The sequence below is a fragment of the Carcharodon carcharias genome, chromosome 16, assembly GCF_017639515.1.
Source record: "Carcharodon carcharias isolate sCarCar2 chromosome 16, sCarCar2.pri, whole genome shotgun sequence".
NCBI classification, from domain to species: Eukaryota; Metazoa; Chordata; class Chondrichthyes; order Lamniformes; family Lamnidae; genus Carcharodon; species Carcharodon carcharias.
This window is the reverse complement of record NC_054482.1, coordinates 53,340,572-53,364,267: the sequence shown is the minus strand read 5'-3', so window position 1 is coordinate 53,364,267 and position 23,696 is coordinate 53,340,572. Positions and strand designations below refer to the sequence as shown.

The following is a 23,696-nucleotide window of genomic DNA, read 5'->3' as shown; positions in this document are numbered from 1 at the left end:
CCCTTTTTTCTCTTTATCCGATCCTGTATATCCCTCAACATTCAGGGTTCCCTGGATTTGTTGGTCCCACCCTTTGTCCTTACTGGGATATGTTGGCCCTATACTCTCCCTATTTCCTTCTTGAATGAGTCCCACTGCTCTGTCGCAGATTTACTTAAAAGTAGCTGCTCCCAGTCCACTCTGGCCAAATCTTAACCGACCTTATTCAAATCGGCCTTCCCCCAATTTAGAACTCTGATTTCTGGCCCATCCTTGTCCTTTTCCATAACAACCTTGAATCTAACGGAGTTATGATCATTATCTGCAAAATGCTCCCCCACTGATACCTCTACCACTTGCCTGGCTTCATTCCCTAAAATTAAGTCCAGGACCACCCCCTCTCTTGTAGGATCTTCTACGTACTGGCTTAAAAAGCTCTCCTGGATGCATTTTAAGAATTCCGCTCCCTCTAAACCTATCACACTATGACTAACCCAGTTAATGTTGGGGAAGTTGAAATACCCCCCTATTACTACCCTATTATTTTTGCACTTCTCTGAAATTTGCCTACATATCTGCTCTGCTATTTCTCTCTGACTGTTTGGGGGCCTATAGCACACTCTCAGCAATGTGATTGCTCCTTTTTTGTTTTTAAGTTCTACCCATATGGCTTCATTTGAGAAGCCTTCTAAGATGTCATCCCTCCTTACTGCTGCAATTCAGCCGTGGCTGATTTTATTCCTCCCTGGTCAAAGGCTGACAGGAACCAGTTCTAAAAATCAAACTGTTCAGGAGCTGTGCACTGGAAGATGGATGAGATGACAAGAGGATGAAATAAACCTAGAAACAATGATTAGGCAACATTACACTTTGGTTTTAAAGGTTTATAGAACGGAAGGAAGGGAAGTCTGAGAGTTGAGAGTTTTGAAGTCCCTGAAGTGAATATGTAAGAGGGTGTGGCAAGCCTTTATTTTGATGCAGGAAGAAAGAGATTCTTTTAAGATCAAATATATTCAGCTGAGGCAGAGCAAGAACGCAAGTTTTAAGACCTACAGAGAAATATAGTAGAGTGAGGTTGGAGGCAAGAGGTTGAGAAGGAATAATTATCAAACAGGTTTTCTTTTTGTATCTGTCCAGCTGAGGGAGATAAATGAATACACATATTTCAAATGACAAGATCGCTGAAGCATCCTGGTTTAATGACTTGTTTCTACTGCAGGTAATTCAACTCCCTCACAACGTCAACCTCTGTAATGGCTCCAAGCCAGTTTCCCCACAATTTCAAACATAGTTTAAAGAAAGAAGTTTATAACAAAGAAGGAAACAGAAAATAGAAACCTAAAAAGGTAAAGTTAATTCTAACTTTCTTTAATAGATTCCTTAAATGCATTAGAAATATAACGTCCCATTTACAGAAATTTCTTTAAGAATGAAATAACACCTTGTGCTCAATAGCTCATTAATAAATACACTGTCCAGTGTTATACATAGTCATACAAAGCAGAAATGACCCAGGTGAATGAGTCAACCTGAGACCCACCCTTAGTGCCTCTGGGCTAGGAAAGGGAATTGAAAAACAAATAATCAGCCAATGATCCAGTTTCTGATCACTATCCAGTCAATCCTCCTTTTGGAAAGTATGTGTGGACTTTGGGCAAGGGCAGGACAGTTTTGACACTTGCTAGTTGGTGTACCATTAGCACTGGCTTCTCAGAGTACCTTGTCTAAGTGGCTATTCTTCATAATCTGATCTATTCCATTATGAAAGTAAATCTTCATAGCCCAGTCTAATCCCGTTCCCTTCTGATACCCACATGTGCACAAATTCCAGCAGGAATAATCTAGATAGTGTGAAGTTAGGGTGATGAACTGCTAGCCTATAGTCCTCAGCATGTGGAGGTTCAAACCCATCCTTGTCTTTGCTACATTTAAGGCTTGATGTGTTGCTTCCTTGCTTAAATGCATATAAAGAAAAAGCCACAGGCTTGAGCCCCATCCTGATCAGTGGAGGCTTTCTGTATGAAGGGTATGGTAGTTAGTGATTATGTTACTGGAATAGTAATCCAGAGGCCTGGTCTAATAAATCATGGGTTCAAGTCCCACCATAGCAGTTTGGGAATAACTTAGACAGTGATCAGCAGCAGCAGTGCATTTTGACTTCCCCACTCCCTAATCTATGGGTACTGAGGCCAATTATAGGCTCTAACCACCACTCTGGTTGAGATTAGATTTCTTGATCTGCTTGGCTCAGCTACTCACTGTCTTAATTGATCATTTTTGAATGACAAATTTGGAATTCAATCTAGAAAATATAGATTTCCTTTAAATAACCAGTCAAAGATTAAAACCACAAGAGAGGCAGTTAAACTAGCAACAATGTAAAAAAAAAATTATGTGTTTAATTCTAATGGAAAGTAGCTATGTCTTTGAAGTACTCAACCATGTAACCATAATTACAGGTAGCTATTACAAGCCCATTTTGAAACAACCTCAAAGAACAAACATTTAATAGTTAGCTGTGGCTCAGTTGGAAGCACTCTCGTCTCTGAATCAGAAAGCCATGGGTTCAAGCCCCACTCCAAGGGTTTGAGAACAAAATCTAGAGAATGCAGCAAAGCTGTAGGTGCTGCCTTTCCAATGAGAATATGAACTGAGGCCCTGCCTATCCTCTCAAGTAGGCGTAATAAAACACTTGGCATAATACGAAAAGGAGTAGAGGTTATCCCCAGTATCCTGACAAACATTTATCCATAAACTAATGTCACAAACACAGATTATCTAGTTATTTATCCCATTGTTGTTTGTGTGACTTTACTATGTGCAAATTGACTGCCTCAGTTCCTACATGGCAACAGTGACTACACTTCAAAAAGTACATTATTGGCTGAAAAGTGATTTAGGACTTTTGTTCTTTACCTTAATCTCCTGTGTCTCTCCGTGAGCAACAGCTCCTATTCTATCTCATGCTATGGTCACCAATTCCCTATTAACAGTTCAAATTCATCTCACTAATAACCCAGTGGATAAATGTCCTGCCTAGGTCTCAGGTTATTAAGTGGTTTGTTATTTGGCTTCAGCCAGGGTAGCAATTGGGACACTATTATGAACAGCCTAGCTATGTGTTAGGGAGGGAACAAAGGACAGCCAGGATTCCCATCCACAACCACTGGCTTGTGATCATGGAAAATCTGGAAAGCCTGATATGTGGCGATCAGATGAAGGCAGGGTCTGGCACCACAATAACATTACCATTGTTGAATAGCCTGACAAAATTCAATATCCAGGCTTATAACAAAGAATAACTCCCGTACTCTTCTTCGTATTATGCCATGTGATTTATTACATCTACTTGTTGATACAGCAGAGGGTGACCGATGCCCATGGATCTATGCGTCAACACCTACTACAGTAGAATGGAAAACATTTGAAAAATGTAAACTGCTTGCGATGACACAAATCGTTCTCCCTCCTTGGTTCTTCAGTCGCAGACTAAGCTAATCCAATGATATGGTGACTGGTGTTTAATCAATTGAAAATTCAGCTAGTTCATATGTGCAAGATCGAAGTATTCCACTAGAGCACTGCTTATAGTTCCTGTCCTGAATGCTAATCTTGGCTCCCTCACCTGCCATCCACATAAGCACCAATTTATAAACTGCTTTATATAAAAAGAACTGGAACACTGTGCAGCATTAGAATGTTCTAATAGTGCCACAAACCCCATGCCAAGATAAATAACACTGAAAATAAGGTTGCCACAGGACAAGTTTACATTTCAACCGTATTGTTGAGAAAGAGTCATCCCGCCAGTTATTGGAATGTCAGAGTTATGGTACTGAAGGAGCAAGTTCAACTCACATCATTGGAAATTAAATTCAAATAATCTGGTAATTAGTCAGCGAACAACAAGGAGGAAAGGAAATGAGAATAAAGCTATCAGATTGTCATAAAAACTGAACTGGTTCACAAATGGCCTTCAGTGAAAGGAGCAATACATGCGAGCAGAAAATGTGGCCTCAGGCCTTTGGACTGGATGATACCAGCATTACCCACATCCTGGAAACAAATAGTTGAGGGGTGGGAGGGAAATAGCTCCAGCATTTCCCTTGTGGAAACAGCTTACACTTGTAGGTACACCGCTCACACAGCTCACAGAATGAGGGGACAGGATGCCCAGTCACTAGTGCTGGGAACGGTGCAGGCACAATGGGAAAGAGAAAACACATTTTAAAAACTATACAGGTAATGATTATGAAATGTGCAGATTCTTTAGAAACAATTCTAAAATTTAAATAATGTTTTGATTGGCTTCCTTCTTCATCATATTTCTAGCATTTTTTATTTTTATTTGAGATATTTTCCACTGTTAAAGACATATACAAACATATTTGGAAATCAAGCTTTTTAAAATGCTGAGTTGCAGCTGGGTAAACATTCAACTCAGCATAATTCAGATGCGGGCTACAAACACCAAGGGACGAATCTTATTTATTCCATTTTTGTACAAATCTGGATCCAAGTTCTTTCTGAATTAGGTGTTTATCTGAATCTAACTGTGGTGCAATTGTATTTACATTTCCTCAACCCAATTCTGTTCCTGTTTTTAAGTTTCATTCTCTCGACACATTTAACCAAATACTTTCTCCTCTTGATTTTCTCTTCCACTCAATTGGGTTATGCTTCCATTTGAATCGGTGGTCCTTCCAGTACGACATAGCAATCATTTTTATGTGCATATCCAGACAATGAGTGCTGCTAGGCTTATTCTGAGGCACATCAAAGTCGACAACAATCCAGTCCACAACTGCATCCAAATGGACACAGAGGTGTCAGCTGTGGCTCAGTGTTCAGCACTGTCACTTTTGAGCCAAAAGATAGGGGGCTGAATTTTGCTGTCGGCGAGCAGGGGGCGGGGCCTGCTTGCTGACGCTTAAAATGATGCACGGTGATGTCGGGAGGAACCCCCAACGTCATCACGCCCCATTTAAATCATCAGGTAAGCGGGCCGGCAGCAAAATCAGCTGTCCGCCCGCCAACCTGTCAATGGCCAATTGAGGCCATTGACAGGATCATTAAAACAATTAAAGGCCCTGCCCGTCCAACCTTAAGGTTGGTGGGCAGGCCAGGAGCCCCAGCGGGCTTCTGAAAAAACATGAAATCTCATCCACCGGGGGGATGAGGTTTCATGTAGAGATTTAAAAAGTTTAATAAAGTTTTAGTGTAATTTATGAACATTTCCCATCACATGAGGGGGACATGTTAAGGATTTTTTTTTCTTATTTTTAATGTTTTTAGAACTGTCAGCGATCTCCCTGAAGCAGCACTTTGCCTCAGGGAGATGTGTGCTCTTTCGTGTGCATGCGTGAAAGAGCACACTCTCGCTTTTGGGGAATCCCTCCCCCACCGCCCGCACATAGCGCTTCCCACCGGACATCACGCTGGGTGGGCCTTAGTTGGCCCGCCCATGTAAAATGGCAGCGGGGATCGGCTCCCCGCCCGCTGGAGATTGGGTCGGGCCCGCCCGCCCAACAGGCAGAAAATTTACCCGGTGGGTTCAAGACCCACTTCAGAGATTTGAGCACAGAATCTAGGCTAACACTGCAGTGCAGTGATGAGAGAGTGCCACATGATTGGATGTGCTGTCTTTCAGATGAAATAAGGCCCTGCCCATCTCTCAAGTGAACGAGTAGTGAAGATCCCCCAGTGTCCTGGCCAATAACAATCTCACAACAAATATAACAGATTATCTGATCATTTATTTTGTTGCTGTTTGTGGGACCTTGCTGTGTAAAATGTTGGCTGTTGAGTTTCCCAAATTCACAATAGTAACTGCACTTCATAAATAATTCAATGGACTGTAAAACAATTTGGGATGTTCTGAAGTTATGAAAGATGCTACACAACTGTAAGTCTTTCTTTCTTAACTGTCCAGTTGTAGGCCTGGGCTAACGATGAAGAATCCCTAGGCCCATCGGTGTAGCCCTATTCCTAACCTAGTAGATATCAGCCAGCACTTTAGACTGGGAATAAAAGCCTGCTGCCTTCTTTGTCTCTGTGACTTATCTACACTCTGAGCAACAAAGGAGCCCTATTCTTGCTACATTTAACATGGAAGAAGGGAGAGAAGGAAAACCAATGCAATGTCCCTGGCAATACAGGGAAAATGAAAATAGTACTCAAGGCTCAGCATACTATGGGGGAACTGCCAAATGGGATAAAAAGGAACATTAGAAGTCACTTTATCATATCTGAACTTAAGGAAAAATACCTTTGAAATTTTTTTTTTAGAGATTTTAAAGTATATTAAAATGTTAAAAAAGGCTTCTGAATAGGGATGGTTCAGAATGCCTTAGGTGTAGGTGCAATGTTATCCACTCTATTAATATTGCTGGGTGGGATGCCCAGGAATCATGGTAACAAGGCAACAATTGGACATCAACAGTCATTTAGACATTGTAATTGCGTTTTCTGTTCTGTGGCTGCAGACCTTCCCTGATGTTGAAGGAAGGTCCGTAAAAGTTGACATGAAACCGCTGGCTTATATAGGCAACCTGACTCAGTTTACCTGCACAGCAGAAACAATAGCCACCTTCAATGCTGGGAAACTATGGCCCAGATCGTCCAGTCTCCGAATAGCAACGCACCAGGAAGTTTGAACTTCCAATAGGCAATCCGCCTAACCCTGGGACCCTCCAAAATAGTCTCCAATTCAGAGTTAGAGTCTGAGGCAGAGCACGGTTCCAAGTTACTTACCTGGATAGTTACACAGGAAAGGTGAGACAGGTTAAAACCCAGTCTAACTCCTGGGAACTATACCACTGACCTCCTGATCATTTACACTGACCCCCCAACTCCCCCTAACTTGACCTAACTAGCCCCCACCGTCTGACTCCCCCACAACCTACCTGACTCCCCCCAACCCAACCTCACCATCCTCCCCCTTATCCACTTACCTTACCCATCCTACATCTCATCCACTTTCCTCACCCACCTACCCCCTTACCCAACCAACCTCCTCACCCACCCTATCCAGTTGCCTCCCTACTCCCTTACCCATCCTACCCTCTCAACCACCCTACCCCCTTCCCCACTTACCCTTCCCACCCTACCCCCCTTACCCAATTACCTTCTCTCTGTAGCGTTTCAAAGAAGCTTTGGGATACTTAAATTCTTTACTTACCACAATACAGCAGTTAGTGCTGTAAAAAAGGGGCATGGCTTCTGCAAGTATTCTTTTTGCTGTTCCCTCTGAGGTTTCCTGTGCTGACTAAATTCTGCAGGATGCTCCATTGGAAAATTGCCCATGAATATCAGAGGGAGATAGGTGTGTATTTGTTTGTCTGATCAGGGTTGGAAATGGGAGTTATGACCCTGAACAGAAGATTTGGACCCACATCTCTCAAGGCAAGCACTCACCATCCATCAGAGGCCCTAGAGTCAGCTCATTTACTCTGCAATGCTGCCACTTAGGCTGATCTGGTGTAAAACTGGTCACCGCACTGATTGTGACAAAAGACCTAGTTAAATAAATGTGTAAATAAAGATGGCCCTAAGTGAAAGTTTATGATTTAAAGAGACAGCACACCACCGAATGGGAAACAGGAAAGTGATGAGTAGAATTACAAGTTAAACGAATCACAACAATTAACAATAAAACAATTAGCAAGTGAAGGCAATTCAAGGGCAACAATTTAAATCCACCATCCTATACTGTTAACACTCTATAAACAAGGGAAGAGTGAGCATGGTGTTCGTGGATTGAAGAGAAGGGATGTTTCAAAATACTTACTTCATTCCTCTCAGACCTGTTGAGAGCTCTCCAGCCAGGAATAGAGGTGTACCATTGCTTCAACCTACACAACTGGAAATCTCTAGTTTGTGATATGACTGTCTTCAGAGTGTCTTGCTTCCCTTCACTTCCGCTCATGGCCTGACATTCAAATTCAACCCACGTTTACCATGATGGGCATCATGGGCTCAAATCTTATAGGGCAGAATATTGCCATCGGCTTGTGGGGGCAGGCCTGACACGCCAACGCGTAAAATGACGTGCGATGATGTCGGGTGTGTGTCATTGCGCGTCATTTCGGTGTTTCGTTTGGCGGGTGCGTGCTGGAGGCAGCTGCATGCCTGCCGAACTGTCAACAGCCTATTAAAGCCATTAAAAAAGCATTTAAAGTTGTTGACAACACTGCCCGTCCAACCTTAAGGTTGGCGGGCGGGTGAAGAGCCCAAGCTCTTCGAATTTCAGGAAACCTCATCCACGGGTGGGATGAGGTTTCCTGAAGCGTGTATAAAATAAATAAATAAATCTTCATGACTTCAGAAACACTGTCACATGAGTGGACATGTTTAAATAATTTTTAACTTCATTATTTAAAACGTTTATTATCTACTTAATCTCCCTAAGGCCGCTCCATGCCCCGACTCTCCCTCCTCCACCTGCCCGCACAGGTAGCGCTGAGCACCACGGAACGTGTATTACGCAGGGCGGGCCTTAATTGGCCAGCCTGTGTAAAATGGCGGCACGCAGCTGATCACGGGCGGCAATCAGCTCCACGCCTGCCTCCGCCCAGCCTGCCCGACATGGGTAAGATTCAGCCCATATTGATGTGGTGCATTCGAGAACTCAGACAGCCAGCTCTCTGCCCAAGCAGCTCCTTGATGGAAACCCTCATCAACAACACTTACATATTTGAAAAGACTACAATACACACCAGAAAACAACAAAAAAATGGCACGGAGGGATTTCAAATTGTATATTACCTTAATCAAACCAGCGACTGACCATTTATGTACAAGTAAACCTCAAAACACTGACAGTCCCCGACATTCCATTCGTTAATTTAACTGTTTTTCTTTACATCTATAATAAAATGTTCCCCTATCATATAGAGGGGTAGACCAAAGAACGTTTCTATATAGAATGATACTATATAGAATGATACTATGTAGCTGGCATCCTGCCTATGCCAGTTCTTTGAAAGGGCTATTCAATTATTCCCACTCACCTATTGTTTTCCCATAGCCCTGCAAATTTTTCCCTCCAAGTATTTATCCAATTCTCTTTTGAATGTTACTACTGGGGGAAGGGGGAAGGAAAATTGGGTCAAGACTCTAGTGCAAGGGAGGGGAAAGGGGAGAAATCAGCTGAAGGTTCTGTTCCTGATTGCTAGGTGTTGACCATGCTAATAATAAGTGTGCACGCTAGCCTGTCATGTTTACTGTCCGGGCTTATCCATTTTAAATTGCAAGGTACCAGAATACAAACAGTACCAGTGAAACAACAGCCATCAGACGTCCTCCTAAACAAAATAAGATGAAACAGGAAAAACATGAAAGAACTGGAAAGACACTGAACATATGACTTTAGAGGAGCAGTCAAATACATGGAGATAATTTGCATATTTGGACATTAAATTCTGCAATTATAGGGATATAATTTTTAAGTAATACAAAGTGATAAAACAAGAAGGCCCACTCTTCACTCAAACATGCCATTTATTAAACCAATCAGAATGCAAAGATGTTTAAAATTAATGTTAAATCAATCTTACTGAGCTGCACTAAGAAGAAGCAAAATGCTTCCTAATTTCTTTTGACACCTTCACGATCAACAAAGAGTCCAGGCAGGAGTCTATTAAAAGAGTGTGACTTTGGAAGTAAATTTCTAATGGCTAGTTTGTTGGCTTGGGTGGTTCCAAACACATAATTCACACTAATGCATGGAATGTTAAAGAGCAGGAATGCAAACAGCTTGTTACCCTGTGTAAGGATTAGCATTCAGGCAAAATACACTGCACTTGGAACAAAAATAACACTACTTATCCTGGGGACACTTAACATTTCTAGAAATTAATTTGCACACAAAGGGCAGGTCTAAACCACGGAGGAACAGTTACTGTAAAAACAAATGCTCTTTGTGAAATTTTAAACAACAAAATAGTTAAGTGTGACTGAGGGGGAACAAGGCTTTTTAAACCATCAAATAGCAAGCCCATCAGCACACTTTTTTTTCACCTTCTTCACACCAGCCACCACCCCCGCACCCCCACTCTCCCCTACCCCCCCGAGCTTAATGGCACAGAGTCATCCCAAACAGCACAATGTAACTTTGATCTTTCAGTCAGCTCCAATCAGTATTAAGATAAGGCTGTTCAAAGTCTGACCATTTTAACAATCACCAATCATTCTCTTCTGTCGAAGCAGTTCTCCAGTCAATGATCCATTGATAACACCAGGATTTGAAGCTCTTATTTTTTTGTAGTCCAATTCCACAGCCTTGGGGACTAAGTAATAAATCTATACAGGTGTTGCAGTCTGTCACTAACAGACAAAAATAAGAGCAACCCATCTCTATTATTCGACTATTCACTTGCTCTACTGACTTTGCCTTTCCCCAGTTTTCCCAAATTTCTTGCCTCTGCCTCACCTGAAGGAGCTCACTCATGCTGGGGCCTGGTTCCAGGGGCACCCCCTTCCATCTTGCTCATGTTGCCATTCTCGTGAGCAAGGCTAGGCTCCAAGGCCAGCCTCACATACAGACATGCTCATTTTTGAGCAGGGTCCCCTGTGTAACAAAGAAGAGCAGGAATCCAGCTTGGTTATTACCCCCCTTCCTTTGTTTAGGATAGCTAGGAATATTCTAGCATCTCTAGCACCACCAGAGCAGAGATTAACTCATTTAGTACAATCCAGGGATCAAACTTGGGATCTTCCCAGTTTGTACCACTCAGGACCACAAATGGTGATACTTTTCTTCACTGAGTCATTGCTAGGATCCCATTCAACATGCTCTTAAAGACTTGATGAATTAGAACCAAACAGTGACCTAACAACAATGTATAAACACTCATTAAAAAGCTGAATGAGAAAAAGGCAGACAATATCCACAGGGAGAACAGAAGTGATGAAAAGTAACTATGCTAATCTGTAGGAGATGAAGTACAAAGTCTGAGGGATCTTTTTGTAAACATCTTAAAAGCTAATTGTTTCCCATCCATTGAAAGTTTCTTCAGAAGAATTCAGTAGCTGAGCAGTCTCACTTTATTTAAGCCTTTATTTTAGGCCCACAAAGATCAAAATCAGTCAGGAAATCCTTCCATTCTTCCTTCACAGCTCACCTGAATCTGACCAACAAAGCCCCAAGGTAGAAACCCAGAGACAACAACCTGCGAGCCAGTTAGACCAAAAGGAATAAAGACTTCTAGCGAAAATTAAATGGATATACATATCCACAAACTACAGCAAAAATATACAGAATCACAGAATATTACAGCGTGTTAGCAGGCCATTAAGCCTGCCAAGTCTGAACTTGTATTTTTTTCTACATGATTGCCTCCTATGCGCTTAAACATTCCTCTTTTTTAAACAACAATCTAATTCCCTTCTAAAGGAACTTATCGCTCAAGTTCACAATTGCATAGGAGTGTATGCAAGCGTGTGTGCATGCACCATTGCATATGGTCGTTCCGAGTCAATGTGTGTGTTGTGCAGGCGAGTGAGTGTATAAGGGCACATGGGCAAGAGAGGGCGTGTGGGCAAGAGAGGGTGTGTGAGCAAGAGAGGGCGCGTGGGCAAGAGAGGACACGTGGGCAAGAGAGGGCACGTGGGCAAGAGAGGGCACGTGGGCAAGAGAGGGCACATGGGCGAGAGAGGGCGTGTGGGCGAGGAGGGCGGGTGGGCGAGGAGGGCGTGTGGGTGAGAGAGGGCGTGTGGGCAAGAGGGCGTGTGGGCGAGAGAGGGCGTGTGGGCGAGGAAGGCATGTGGGCGAGGAGGGCGTGTGGGCGAGAGAGAAAGTGTGCATGCTAGTGTTTGAGTGTGAATGCAGACAAGCGAATGAGTGAGTGGGTGAGCAAGCGTGTAATTGTCAGAGAGTGTGCAGGAGAGTGAATGAGTGTCTTCATGCAAGTGAGTGACTGTGCAAGTGACAATGTATATGGGGTGAGTGCATGCATGGGCAATTGAGCGAGAATCTGCAAGTGTGTGAGTGCAGGTGAACGATTATGCAAACAGAAGCACACATGGTAGCAAAGGGAGGCAACTGTTACCTGTATAGTTTGTTTGGTCTGTTTTCTCACTCTGGCTGCTAGCAAGCGTCAAATGTTGCTGTTATGAAATTTCATCTACACTGGGGAAGCATCATAGCCAGACAATAAAAGTCACAAAATCAACATTTTACTTGGAGTACAAATTAGCATCACCCTGCTGCAAGAAGATGCAACTACTCAATTTTAGAGACAAGGGCTGGAGAGGTTTGCCCATTTGTTATGATGTAGTGTGATATTGAGCTCTGCAGACCTGGCGAGACTAATCTGCCATTTCCGATGTAAGTTAATTTGATCCTGTTCCCTTGCCATCCTCTTCATACTACAGAACAAATTCAACATCTACACAGGCAAATATTCTGCATGCACAATTAGCATCAAATCACAATCTTGTTGTTGTCTGGCGAGAACCTTCAGAATGGTAGTAAAGCAGAATGCTTTGTGAGCCTATATGGACAGCCTGAAAACCCAGTCAGATTGGCAACTACTTACCCTTGCTACTAGTGGCACAAAATAATCCAGAGCTACTAAAGAAACCCCACCCCGAAGTGATTTACATTGTCAGGTAAATAGGGTAAGAGATTCAATTCCCATTCTGTCCAGGTTAACTAATATTAGCCAGGACAATGATCATCACATTGCATCCAGAAAAAGTGCGTGTGTGCGTGTGTGAGTGAGAGAAAGTGCAAGCATCTGTGTGTATTTTTGTGTAGATCAGGCGAAGACAGGGTTAGGCTCTGTTGTGATGCCTCCCATGTTTGAATAGCCTATTTCTGATACCATCTGGGTAAATACATGACTAATGGCCAGCTGGGCAATTTGCCACAGGGCCACAAATAGTCATGGGCACCCCAGCAACCTCCACCCCAGGGACCATCTACGAGAGAGAAAGGGTGAAAGCTGCTCAAATGAGTCCCATTAATTAAAAAATGTTATGTCTGTTCCCTTCTCCCAATTATAATATCAGAAAGTTATTATGATCCACACTAACCACAACTTCAGCAGAATCCAAGAACTGGTGCAGCGTCTGCAGAACACCCACTCACTCCATACCAACCCTCACTTTGTCTCTGTTATTTTTCCTGTGGTCAACTCAATTTTATTTTGTTTGCTTGCTTGAACTATAAAGTTGAAGTATCTCAAATTCCAACTGTAGGACATAATTTTAAAAATCTTTTCATCGTCACCCCCCAGTATTATAATAAATTGTGAATTTTAATTCTGCTTCATGCCAAATCACAGTGTATGCAGAAACATACCCCTACTTGCCAGGCTAATAAATGTTAACTCTTACTTGGCTAAATAAGCTGGGAGAGGAATGTTCTACAGTCTGCACCAATCCAGTTTCACTGCAAAACCCAATTTTATTTGGTTTATTTGGAATCCAGATGAAAGCCCCAGGCCCATAATGAAGGACATCATCAAAGTTTTAAAGATTGAGGCAGAAGATGTATCCAGATGTGGTGGTTAAATGATGGGAAGGAGAATGGGGGAGATCAGAGACATAAGATACAGTTTGAGATTCTGGGAAAGAATAACCTTCGAGTAGATTGTGTGGTGCAATAAGTCTTAATTTCAACACTGTGAGGATGTAGCTAGGAGGAAGAACAACCCATGAATTGCAAATTGAATTGCTCTGATGTTAGCCTCGCACAGACAGTGGCTCACTCTCAACATCCCAATGAATTTCATAACGTTGAAGCACTGGTGTATTGGTTGCTATTTAAACATGCTTCAGGAAGTTAGGGCCAGTACTTAACAGCACATTAATAAGGAGATTTTTAATGAGGAGATTTATATTCCTGCAATGCCACCCAATCTCTCTGGCTCAGAGAAGGAACAATTGAAATTGTGCAGTCTCATTCCTACAGGTAGCAAAATTGTTGCTGGAAATTTTGAAAAGTTAAAATTTAAAAAATAATTATCTTTTAATCCAATCTTGCTTTCACCTTCTATTTCTCTTTCTGCACCTGTTCTGACTCACTACTGTATTTCCTTCTGACTTCTATTGTACTCACTACTGTGTTTCCTTCTGACTCGTAGTCTACCCACTACTGCATTTCCTTTTCTCTCTCTGCTGTATTCACTACAGTATTTCCTTCTGATAGACTACTGTACTCACTACTGTATACCCTTCTGACTCACTGCTATACTCAGTACTGCTTTTACATCTGACCCCTACTGTACTCACTGCTGTATTTCCTTCTGACTCCTTCTCTACTCACTACTGTGTTTCCTTCTGACTTCTAGTGTACTCACTACTGTATTTTCCTCTAACTCACTATTGTATTTCCTTCTCACTCATTACTGTACTCACTACTGTATTTCCTTTTGACTCCTACTGTAATCAGTACTGCTTTTCCATCTGACTCCTACTGTACTCACAACTATATTTTCTTCTGGTCCACTACTGTACTCACTACTGCATTCATTACATTTTGAGCACTTCTCAGCACTACTTCTGAGCACTAGTGTACTCGCTACTGTATTTGCACCTGACTCACCACTGCACGCACAACTGTATTTTCTTGACTTACTACTGTATTTTCTTCTAACTCACTACTGTTCTCACCAGTGCATTTCCTTCTGACTCAATACTGTAGCCTCTGTTTTTTTTTCTTCTGACTCACTACTGTACTCACTACTGTATTTCCTTCTGACTCACTAATGCACTCACCCCTGTATTTCCTTCTGACTCACTACTGTACTCACTACTATATTTCTTACCATATTCACTACTGTCGTTACTACTGTATTTCGTCCTGATTCACCATTGTACTCACTACAGTATTTACATCTGACTCAAGACTGTATTTCCTTCTGGCTCACTACTGTACCAACTGCTGTATTTACTTCTAACTCAATAAATATCTGCGTCAGAAGAAGGAAATAGGGAGAGTACAGGGCCAACATGTTCCAGTAAAGATAAAGGTTGGGACCAACAAATCCAGGGAACCCTGAATGTCGAAGGATATACAGGATTGGATAAAGAGAAAAAAGGAGGCTTATGGCAGATAACGAGGGCTCAAAACAGCGGAAGCCCTAGAGGAGTATAGAATGTGCAGGGGAACTTATAAAGGAAATTAGGAGGGTAAAAAGAGGGCATGAGAAAACATTGGCAGGTAAAATAAAGGAAAATTCAAAGTTGTTTTACAAGTACATTAAGAGTAAGAGGATAACTAGGGAAAGAGTAGGGCCCATTAAGGGCCATAGTGGTAATTTGTGTGTTGAGCTGGAAGATGTAGGTAGGGTTCTAAATGAATACTTTGTGTCGGTGTTCACAAGTGAGAAGGACGACATGGGTATGGAAATCAGGCAGAAGGACTGTGATATAAATAAAGAAATTTGCATAGAAAGGGAGGAAGTTCTCAGTGGTTTAGCAGGCTTAAAAGTAGGTAAATCTCAACCTCCGGATGAAATGTATCCCAGGCTGTTGAGTGAGGCAAGGGAAGAGATAGCAGGGGCACTGGCAATAACTTTCAATGCCTCTCTGGCCACAGGAGAGGTGCCAGAGGACTGGAGGACAACCAATGTGGTACTGTTATTCAAGAAGGGAGGAAGGGATAAACTAGGGAACTACAGGCCAGTCAGTCTAACCTCAGTGGTGGGGGAACTATTGGAAGCAATTCTGAGGGACAGAATGAATCTACACTTGGGGAGGCAGGGATTAAATCAAGGACAGTCAACATTATTTTGTTAAGGGGAGGTCATGTCTGACCAATTTGATTGAATTTTTCGAAGAGGTGACCAGGTGAGTAGATGCATTTGACGTAGTCTACTTGGACTTCAGCAAGGCTTTTGATAAGGTCCTGCATGGGAGACTGATAATGAAGGTAAAAGCCCATGGGATCCAAAGCAATTTGGCAAATTGGATCCAGAATTGGCTGAGTGGCAGGAAGCAGAGGGTGATGGTTGAGCGGTGTTTTTGTGACTGGATGCCTGTGTCCAGTGGGGTTCCACAGGGATCAGTGTTGGGTCCCTTGCTGCCTGTGGTATATATAAATGATTTAGACTTGAATGTACGAGGGTTGATCAGTAAGTTTGATGATGACACGAAAATTAGTGGGGTGGTAAATAGTGAGGAGAACAGCCTTAGGTTACAGGAGGATACAGACAGGCTGGTCAAATGGGCTGATCAGTGGCAAATGCAATTTAATCTGGATAAATGTGAGGTGATGCACTTGGGTAGGATAAACAAGGCATGGGAATACACGATGAATGGTAGGACCCTGAGGAGTACAGAGGATCAGAGGGACCTTGGTGTGCATGTCCACCGGTCCGTTAATGTAGCAGGACAGGTAGATAAGATGATTAAGAAGACATATAGGATACTTGCCTTTAAATGCTGAGGCATGGAATATAAGAGCAGGGAGGTTATGCTGGAACTGTATAAAACGCTGGTTAGGCCACAGCTAGAGTATTGCGTGCAGTTTTGGAATCCACATTACAGGAAGGATGTGATTGCACTAGAGAGAGTGCAGAAGAGATTTACCAGGATGTTGCCTGAGCTGGAGCGTTTTAGTTATGAGGAGAGATTGGATAGACTGGGGTTATTTTCCCTGGAGCAGAGGAGATTGAGGGGGGAGACATGATTGAGGTGTATAAAATTATGAGGGGCATAGATAGGGTAGACAGGAAGGAACTTTTCCCCTTGGCAGAGGGATCAATAACCAGGGGGCACAGATTTAAGCTAAGGGGTAGGAGGTTTAGAGGGGATGTGAAGAAGCATTTTTTCACCCAGAGGGTGGTGGGATTCTGGAACGCACTACCTGAAAGGGTGGTAAAGGCAGAAACCCTCATAACATTTAAGAAGTACTTGGACGTGCACTTGTGATGCCATGGCATACAAGGCTATGGGCCTAGTGCAGGAAAATGGGATTAGAATAGTTAGGTTTGACCGATGCAGACTCAATGGGCCGAAAGGCCTTTTTCTGTGCTATAGACCTCTATGACTCTATAACTGTTCTCGCCACTGTATTTCCTTCTAACTCACCAGAGCACTCACTACTGTATTTCCTTCTGACTCACTAATGTACTCACTACTGTATTTCCTTCTGACTCACTAATGTACTCACTACGGTATTTCCCTCTGACTCACTACTGTATTTCCTTTTGATTCACTATTGTATTCACTACTGTGTTTACTTCTGACTCCTTCTGTACTCACTACTGTATTTCCTTCTGACTCACTATTTTACCAACCACTGTATTTCCTTCTAACCAATACTGTTCTCACTACTGTATTTCCTTCTGACTCCTACTGTATTCACTATTATATTTCCTTCTGACTCACTACTTTACCAACCACTGTATTTCCTTCTAACTCAATACTGTTCTCACTACTGTATTTCCTTCCGACTCCTACTGTATTCACTACTGTACTTCCCTTTGACCCCTAATGTACTCATTACTGCATTATCCTGTGTTACTGTATTTCCTTCTGACTCACTACTGTGCTCACTGTAGTTCATTTTGACTCATTAATGTAATTCCTCCTGGCTCACTATTGTACTCACTACTGTATTTCCTTCTGACTCCTATACTCAATACTGTATTTCCTTCTGACTCACCACTGTACTCACTACTGTATTTCCTTCTGACTCATTACTGTATTTCCTTCTGATTCACTATTGTACTCACTACTGTATTTCCTTCTGACTCACTACTGTATTTCCTTCTGATTCACTATTGTACTCACTACTGTGTTTACTTCTGACCCCTTCTGTACTCACTACTGTATTTCCTTCTGACTCACTACTGTACTCACTACTGTATTTCCTTCGGGCTCACTACTGTACTCACTATCATATTTCCTTCTGACTCACTGCTGTACTCACTACTGTATTTCCTCCTGAGACATTACTGTACTTACTATTGTATTTACTTATGACTCACTATTGTACTCACTGTCTTCACTTATGACCCTTACAGCGCTCACTTCTGTATTTCTTTCTGACTAACTGCTGTACTCACTCCTGCATTTCCTTCTGACTCCTGCTGCACTCACTACTGTTTTTCCTCCTGACTCACTACTGTACTCACTACTCTATTTTCTACTGTAGTCACTACTGTCATCACTACTGTATTTCATTCTGACTCACCACTGTACTCACTATTGTATTTCCTTCTGGCTCACTACTTTACCAACTACTGTATTTCCTTCTAACTCAATACTATTCTCACTACGGTATTTCCTTCTGACTCCTACTGTATTCACTACTGTACTTCCTTTGACCCCTAATGTACTCATTACTGCATTACCCTGTGTTACTGTATTTCCTTCTGACTCACTACTGTGCTCACTGTAGTTCATTTTGACTCACTACTGTACTCACTAATGTAATTCCTCCTGGCTCCCTATTGTACTCACTACTGTATTTCCGTCTGACTCATTACTGTATTCACTACTGTATTTCCTTCAGACTCATTACTGTATTCACTATTGTATTTCCCTCTGACACTACTGTACTCACTACTGTATTTGCCTCTGACTCACTACTGTGCTCAGTACTATGTTTCCTTCTGACTCCCCATTGTACTCACTACTCTATTTCCTTCTGACCCCCACTGTACTCACTACTGTATTTCCTTCTGACTCTTACTGCACTCACTATTGTAATTCCTCCTGAGTCACTACTGTACTCACTACTCTATTTCCTTCTAACTCTTGCTGTACTCACTACTGTTTTCCTTCTGATCCCTACTGTACTCACTACTCTATTTCTTACTGTTGTCACTACCATTGTCATTACTGTGTATCCTTCTGATTCACCACTGTACTCACTACAGTACTTACTTCAGGCTCATTATGGTACTCACTACTGTATTTCCTTCTGACTCCTATACTCACTACTGTATTTCCTTCTGACTCACTGCTGTACTCACTACTGTTTTCCTTCCGATCCCTACGGTACTCACTGCTCTATTTCTTACTGTTGTCACTACCATTGTCACTACTGTATATCTTTCTGATTCACCACTGTACTCACTGCTGTATTTCCTTCTGGCTCATTACGGTACTCACTACTGTATTTCCTTCTGACTCCTATACTCACTACTGTATTTCCTTCTAACTCAGCACTATTCTCACTACTGTATTTTCTCCTAATTCACTAGTGTACACGCTACTGTATTTTCTTCTGACTCCTACTGTTTTCACCACAGTATTTCCTTATGACTCACTACTGTAACCACTACTGTATTACCTTCTGACTCTGACTGTACTCTACTGTATTTCCTTCTGACTCACTACTGTACTCACCACTATTTCCTTCTGACTCACTACTGTACTCACTACTGTATTTACCTGACCCTTACTGTACTCACTACTGAATTACCTTCTGGCTCAGTACTGTACCAACTACTGTATTCCCTACTAACCCAATACTATTCTCACTACTGTATTTTCTTCTAACTCTGGTGTACTCATTACTGTATTTCCTTCTGACTCATGACTGTATTCACTACTGTATTTCCTTGACTCCTGCTGTACTCACTACTGTATTTCCTTCTGACTCACTACTGTACTCTCTACTGTATTTGCTTGACTCACTACTGTACTCACTACTGTATTTCCTTCTGGCTCCTGCTGTACTCACTGCTGTTTTCCTTCCAATTCACTACTGTACTCACTACTCCATTTCCTACTGTAGTCACTAATGTCGTCACAATTATTTCTAACTCACCACAACTGCACTCACTACTATATTTACTTCTGACTCACCACTACACTCACTAATGTATTTCTTTCTGACTCACTACTGTACTCACTACTGCATTTCCTTCTGACTCCTACTGCACTCACTACTGTATTTCCTTCTGAATCCTGCTGTACTCACTACTGCATTTATGTCAGACTCAATACTGCATTCATTACTGTATTATCTTCTGACTCCTACTGTTCTCACAACTGTATTTCCTTCTGAATCTTGTTGTACTCACTACTGCATTTCCTTGACTCCTACTGCACTCACTATTGTATTTCATTCTGACTCCTACTGTACTCACTACGGTATTTACTTTGGACTCACCCCTACCGTATTTACTTCTGAATCCTGCTATACTCACTATTGTATTTACTTCAGCCTCACTACTACACTCACTACTTTATTTCCTTCTGACACTACTGTGCTCACTACTGTATTACCCTCTGACTCCTTCTGTTCTCACAACTGTATTTCTTTGGAATCCTGTTGTACTCACTACTGTATTTACTTCTGATTCACCACGGTACTCCCTACTGTATTTACTTCCGATTCACTACTGTATCTTTCTGACTCACTACTGTATTTCCTACTGTAGTTACTACTGTACTCACTACTATATTTCCTTCTGATTCACCACTGTACTCACTACTGTATTTCCTTCTGACTCACTACTCTACTCACTACTGCATTTCCTTGACTCACCACTGCACTCACTACTATATTTCCTTCTGACTCACCACTGTACTCACTACTGTATTTCCTTCTGACTCACTACTGCATTCACTACTGTATTTCTTTCTGACTCACTACTGTATTTCCTACTGTAGTCACTACTGTTATTCACTACTCGATTTCCTACTGTAGTCACTACTGTAATCACTACTGTATTTCCTTCTGACTCATCACTCTACTCACTACTGTATTTCCTTCTGACTTACTACTGTACTCACTACTGTATATCCTTCTCTGTTCTTGACATTTTTTTCTCAATTCTTGAGTCTCATTGGTTAAAGAGGCAAGACTATTTGCCCCGTGACTTACTAAGGTCCTAGATGTCCTTTTGCTTTTGCTACATTTATCAGCTCACATTTCCAGCAACTGACAGTGCAAATAAATTTGAGTTGGGTGGGAGGTGGTTGGATAAAGTGTAACTGATGGGGCACACAGCGAGATGTCCCATTCCAGCAAAACTTGGGTGTATGTTGATTAAACTGCCTTCAATCAGCATTTCTGTAGTTTAAGGCACCAAATTTTCAGAGAAGATTAATTTCACATTGCAGAATCAAACAATGATAGAATTTTCACAGGTCATTGATCTGAAACCTCCTCAGAGGCTGCCTGACTTGCTGAGTATTTCTAACATTTTCTGTTTCTATTTCAGATTTCAGCATCTGCAGTATTTTGCTTTTGCTTTAAAGTTCCAACTAAGCTATCCACTTCCCAAGCACATCAGCTTCCAAAATCCCTGATCCAATGTGGAATCATAATCCAGTGTAAATTGTATATTTGCTGTCCAACAGTGAAGTCTTGCCCAATTGCACACAGATTCATGTCAGGAGTAAACATTTTGCACAGTTTAGATTCCTCGACAGAACTGGTGAATAAATGGGCTCCAGAATCCATTATAAAAACATCAATTTTTCCCCAGCTTTTGGGAGGAGTAAGGATAAGCAAAAGCACATTTTGTGAAGAAAAAATGAACAGTGTGCAAACAAATAGTTTTAAGGGAGAGATTCTGATAAAGGATGGCATTCTACAAAAAGTAAGAATATATCTTGATTAACTTTCCCAAGCAACTCAATTAGATCAACAGTAACAGGAGTGACCCTCCAATTGATCTATCTCATTTGCCATGCAACAGCACAGTGGACTATTGTCTTCATGACTGAGAGGGACACACATCATGGTTTAAATTTCCCTTTATGCAATGAGTTTACTGTAATGATTCTGGGCCTTTTTTTGTCTTTTGCCACAATTTTAAAGTAACCACAGTTTACAAATCAACCACGTATTATACTGAGTTTTTTTTAACATGATGCAAGAACCAAATGACATCCCATGAATGACATTTCTTTGAAGTACCAAACAAATTTGTGTTAAATATGCACTGTGGAATGAAACAGAAATGTAATTTAAAGAGTTGGAAAGTAAGTTCATTCTAAATTGTAAAACCTCTGTTAACCTTCCAAGGAGTTTATTATAAAGACTGATACCAGGCCTAAAGTTCCAGGGAATGTGATGGTTTATTCACAAGCTCCATCCTCTTCACATTTGAATTGCTGGCCAGGGCATTTTTCTTGTGCTAGTTAAGCAGAAGAATTCACACCAGGCTGTCGACTTACAATTTACAGGGGGCTGAGTGGGGGAGAGGTCTCAAACTGAGAACTCACTCATCTCCTACACAAGAGTTAGATTGCATTGTACATCCGCAGGGATAGAGGCTGCCAGCCCTGGCACCCTGGGGAGGAGAGAGGTAAAAAAAAGCGGGGGGGGGGGGGGGGGGTAGAGGAGGTGAAATGCCTAATCCCTTCACATTTCAGACACTTATTGTGCTGACAGTTTATTGGTAAATTGAAACTATGCAAAGAACTGCCGAACGCTGCATTTCCCGAATTCGAAAAGCAGAACCCAATTGCCACTTAAAAGGCTGAATGTTTGCGCAGCGCACACTTGTGTGGCCACTTATAGAAACACTATATAAAACAAAGATAGACTTTAAACTAGGGTTTCATATATAGAACGTTTTAAGTTCGATTCCAAGAAAAACAGAATAAAGCTCGCACTTGCTAAGCTTGGGCTGAAATTGACAGGCTGTCCATGTGGTCAGTGATTCCTCTCCATTTACTCCAAGTTCATGAAATGAACCATCCTGGGAGAATAGCGGCGGATTGTTTTTTTTAAATATGCACATTATTCTATCCGGATTTATCATCCAAATGACAAATGTTCCAATGCTTCCACACAACTGCCAAGTACAACCGCGCGCACAGATTTGCACCAGATTTATTTCCATTTACAAAAAAAAAGAGCCCTTGAAAGTCTTAAATAATTCTGGATCCCGTTTTAACCACATCAGATTCTCAGCAAATGCTGTAAGAAAAGAAAACCTCAGTTTGCAGCTGATGTTGCCCCTCTTACCGTTAGCGAAGTGCTGAAGCACCAGGTTGGATCCCAGCAAGAGGAGGAGAGTTTGGAAGTTTGTAGCCCAGCCTTGGGGATGTTTAGCCCCGGGATGGTCCATCGCCGGATTCACTGCCGCTGCTGCTTCTTGTCGCATCCACACTTGAGCTGGGCTTTGTTTATCTCGGGGCTGCTGCTGAGCCAGAGAGGGCTTTTATTTTCGCTGCTTTGCTTCCTCAAGCCCGCTACTGCTTCACCCTGTGTAAAATCTGTACCAACCCATCTGTCGGCTCGCACACGGGCTGCTTGCTGCTGCTGCTCTGACTGGGGGATGATACACACACTCTGCGGCTCTCTGAGCTCCCAGTCCCCGGGGCTTCGGCTCAAGGGTTCGGAGAACAGCCCGGCAGCGCCATCGTGTGGAGCCCGACAGCAGCTCGGCACCGCCACCGTGTGGAGACGGAGAGAAATACAGAACCAAGCCCATGAGGGTAAAGAGGAGTCAGAATCTGTTTCTCTCGCGCCCCAATGAAAGAGTGCGGCACTATCCAGCAAAAAATTAAAGGAAAAAAACTGAAAGCCTTGCATTTATATAAGGGGAGCAATCAGTTTAACCTTGGTGGTGGGGAAACTTCTAGAAACAATAATTCTGGAGAAAATTAATAGTCACATGTACAAATGCAGATTAATTAAGGAAAACCAGCACAGATCTGTTAAGGGGAAATCATTTTAATTAAGTTGCTGGAGTTTTTTGAAGAGGCAACAGAGATGGTTGATGATGGCAATGCTGTTCCTGTGGTGTACATGGACTTGCAAAAGGCATTTGATACAGTGCTACACAACA

At 42.1% G+C, this 23,696-nt stretch overlaps 1 protein-coding gene across 2 annotated transcripts in view; it reads right to left on the bottom strand.

The window, feature by feature from the left end:
* The window catches only part of ror1 (receptor tyrosine kinase-like orphan receptor 1), a 358,323-nt gene extending 335,137 nt beyond the window's left edge, over positions 1 to 23,186 (bottom strand). For both annotated transcript variants that reach the window (XM_041208398.1, XM_041208401.1), the window contains exon 1: positions 22,871 to 23,186. In XM_041208398.1, the coding sequence (XP_041064332.1) occupies positions 22,871 to 23,009 (139 nt within the window). In that variant the 5' untranslated portion in view covers positions 23,010 to 23,186. The remainder of the gene's footprint in view (positions 1 to 22,870) is intronic.
* Between the last annotated feature and the right edge of the window lie 510 nt (positions 23,187 to 23,696).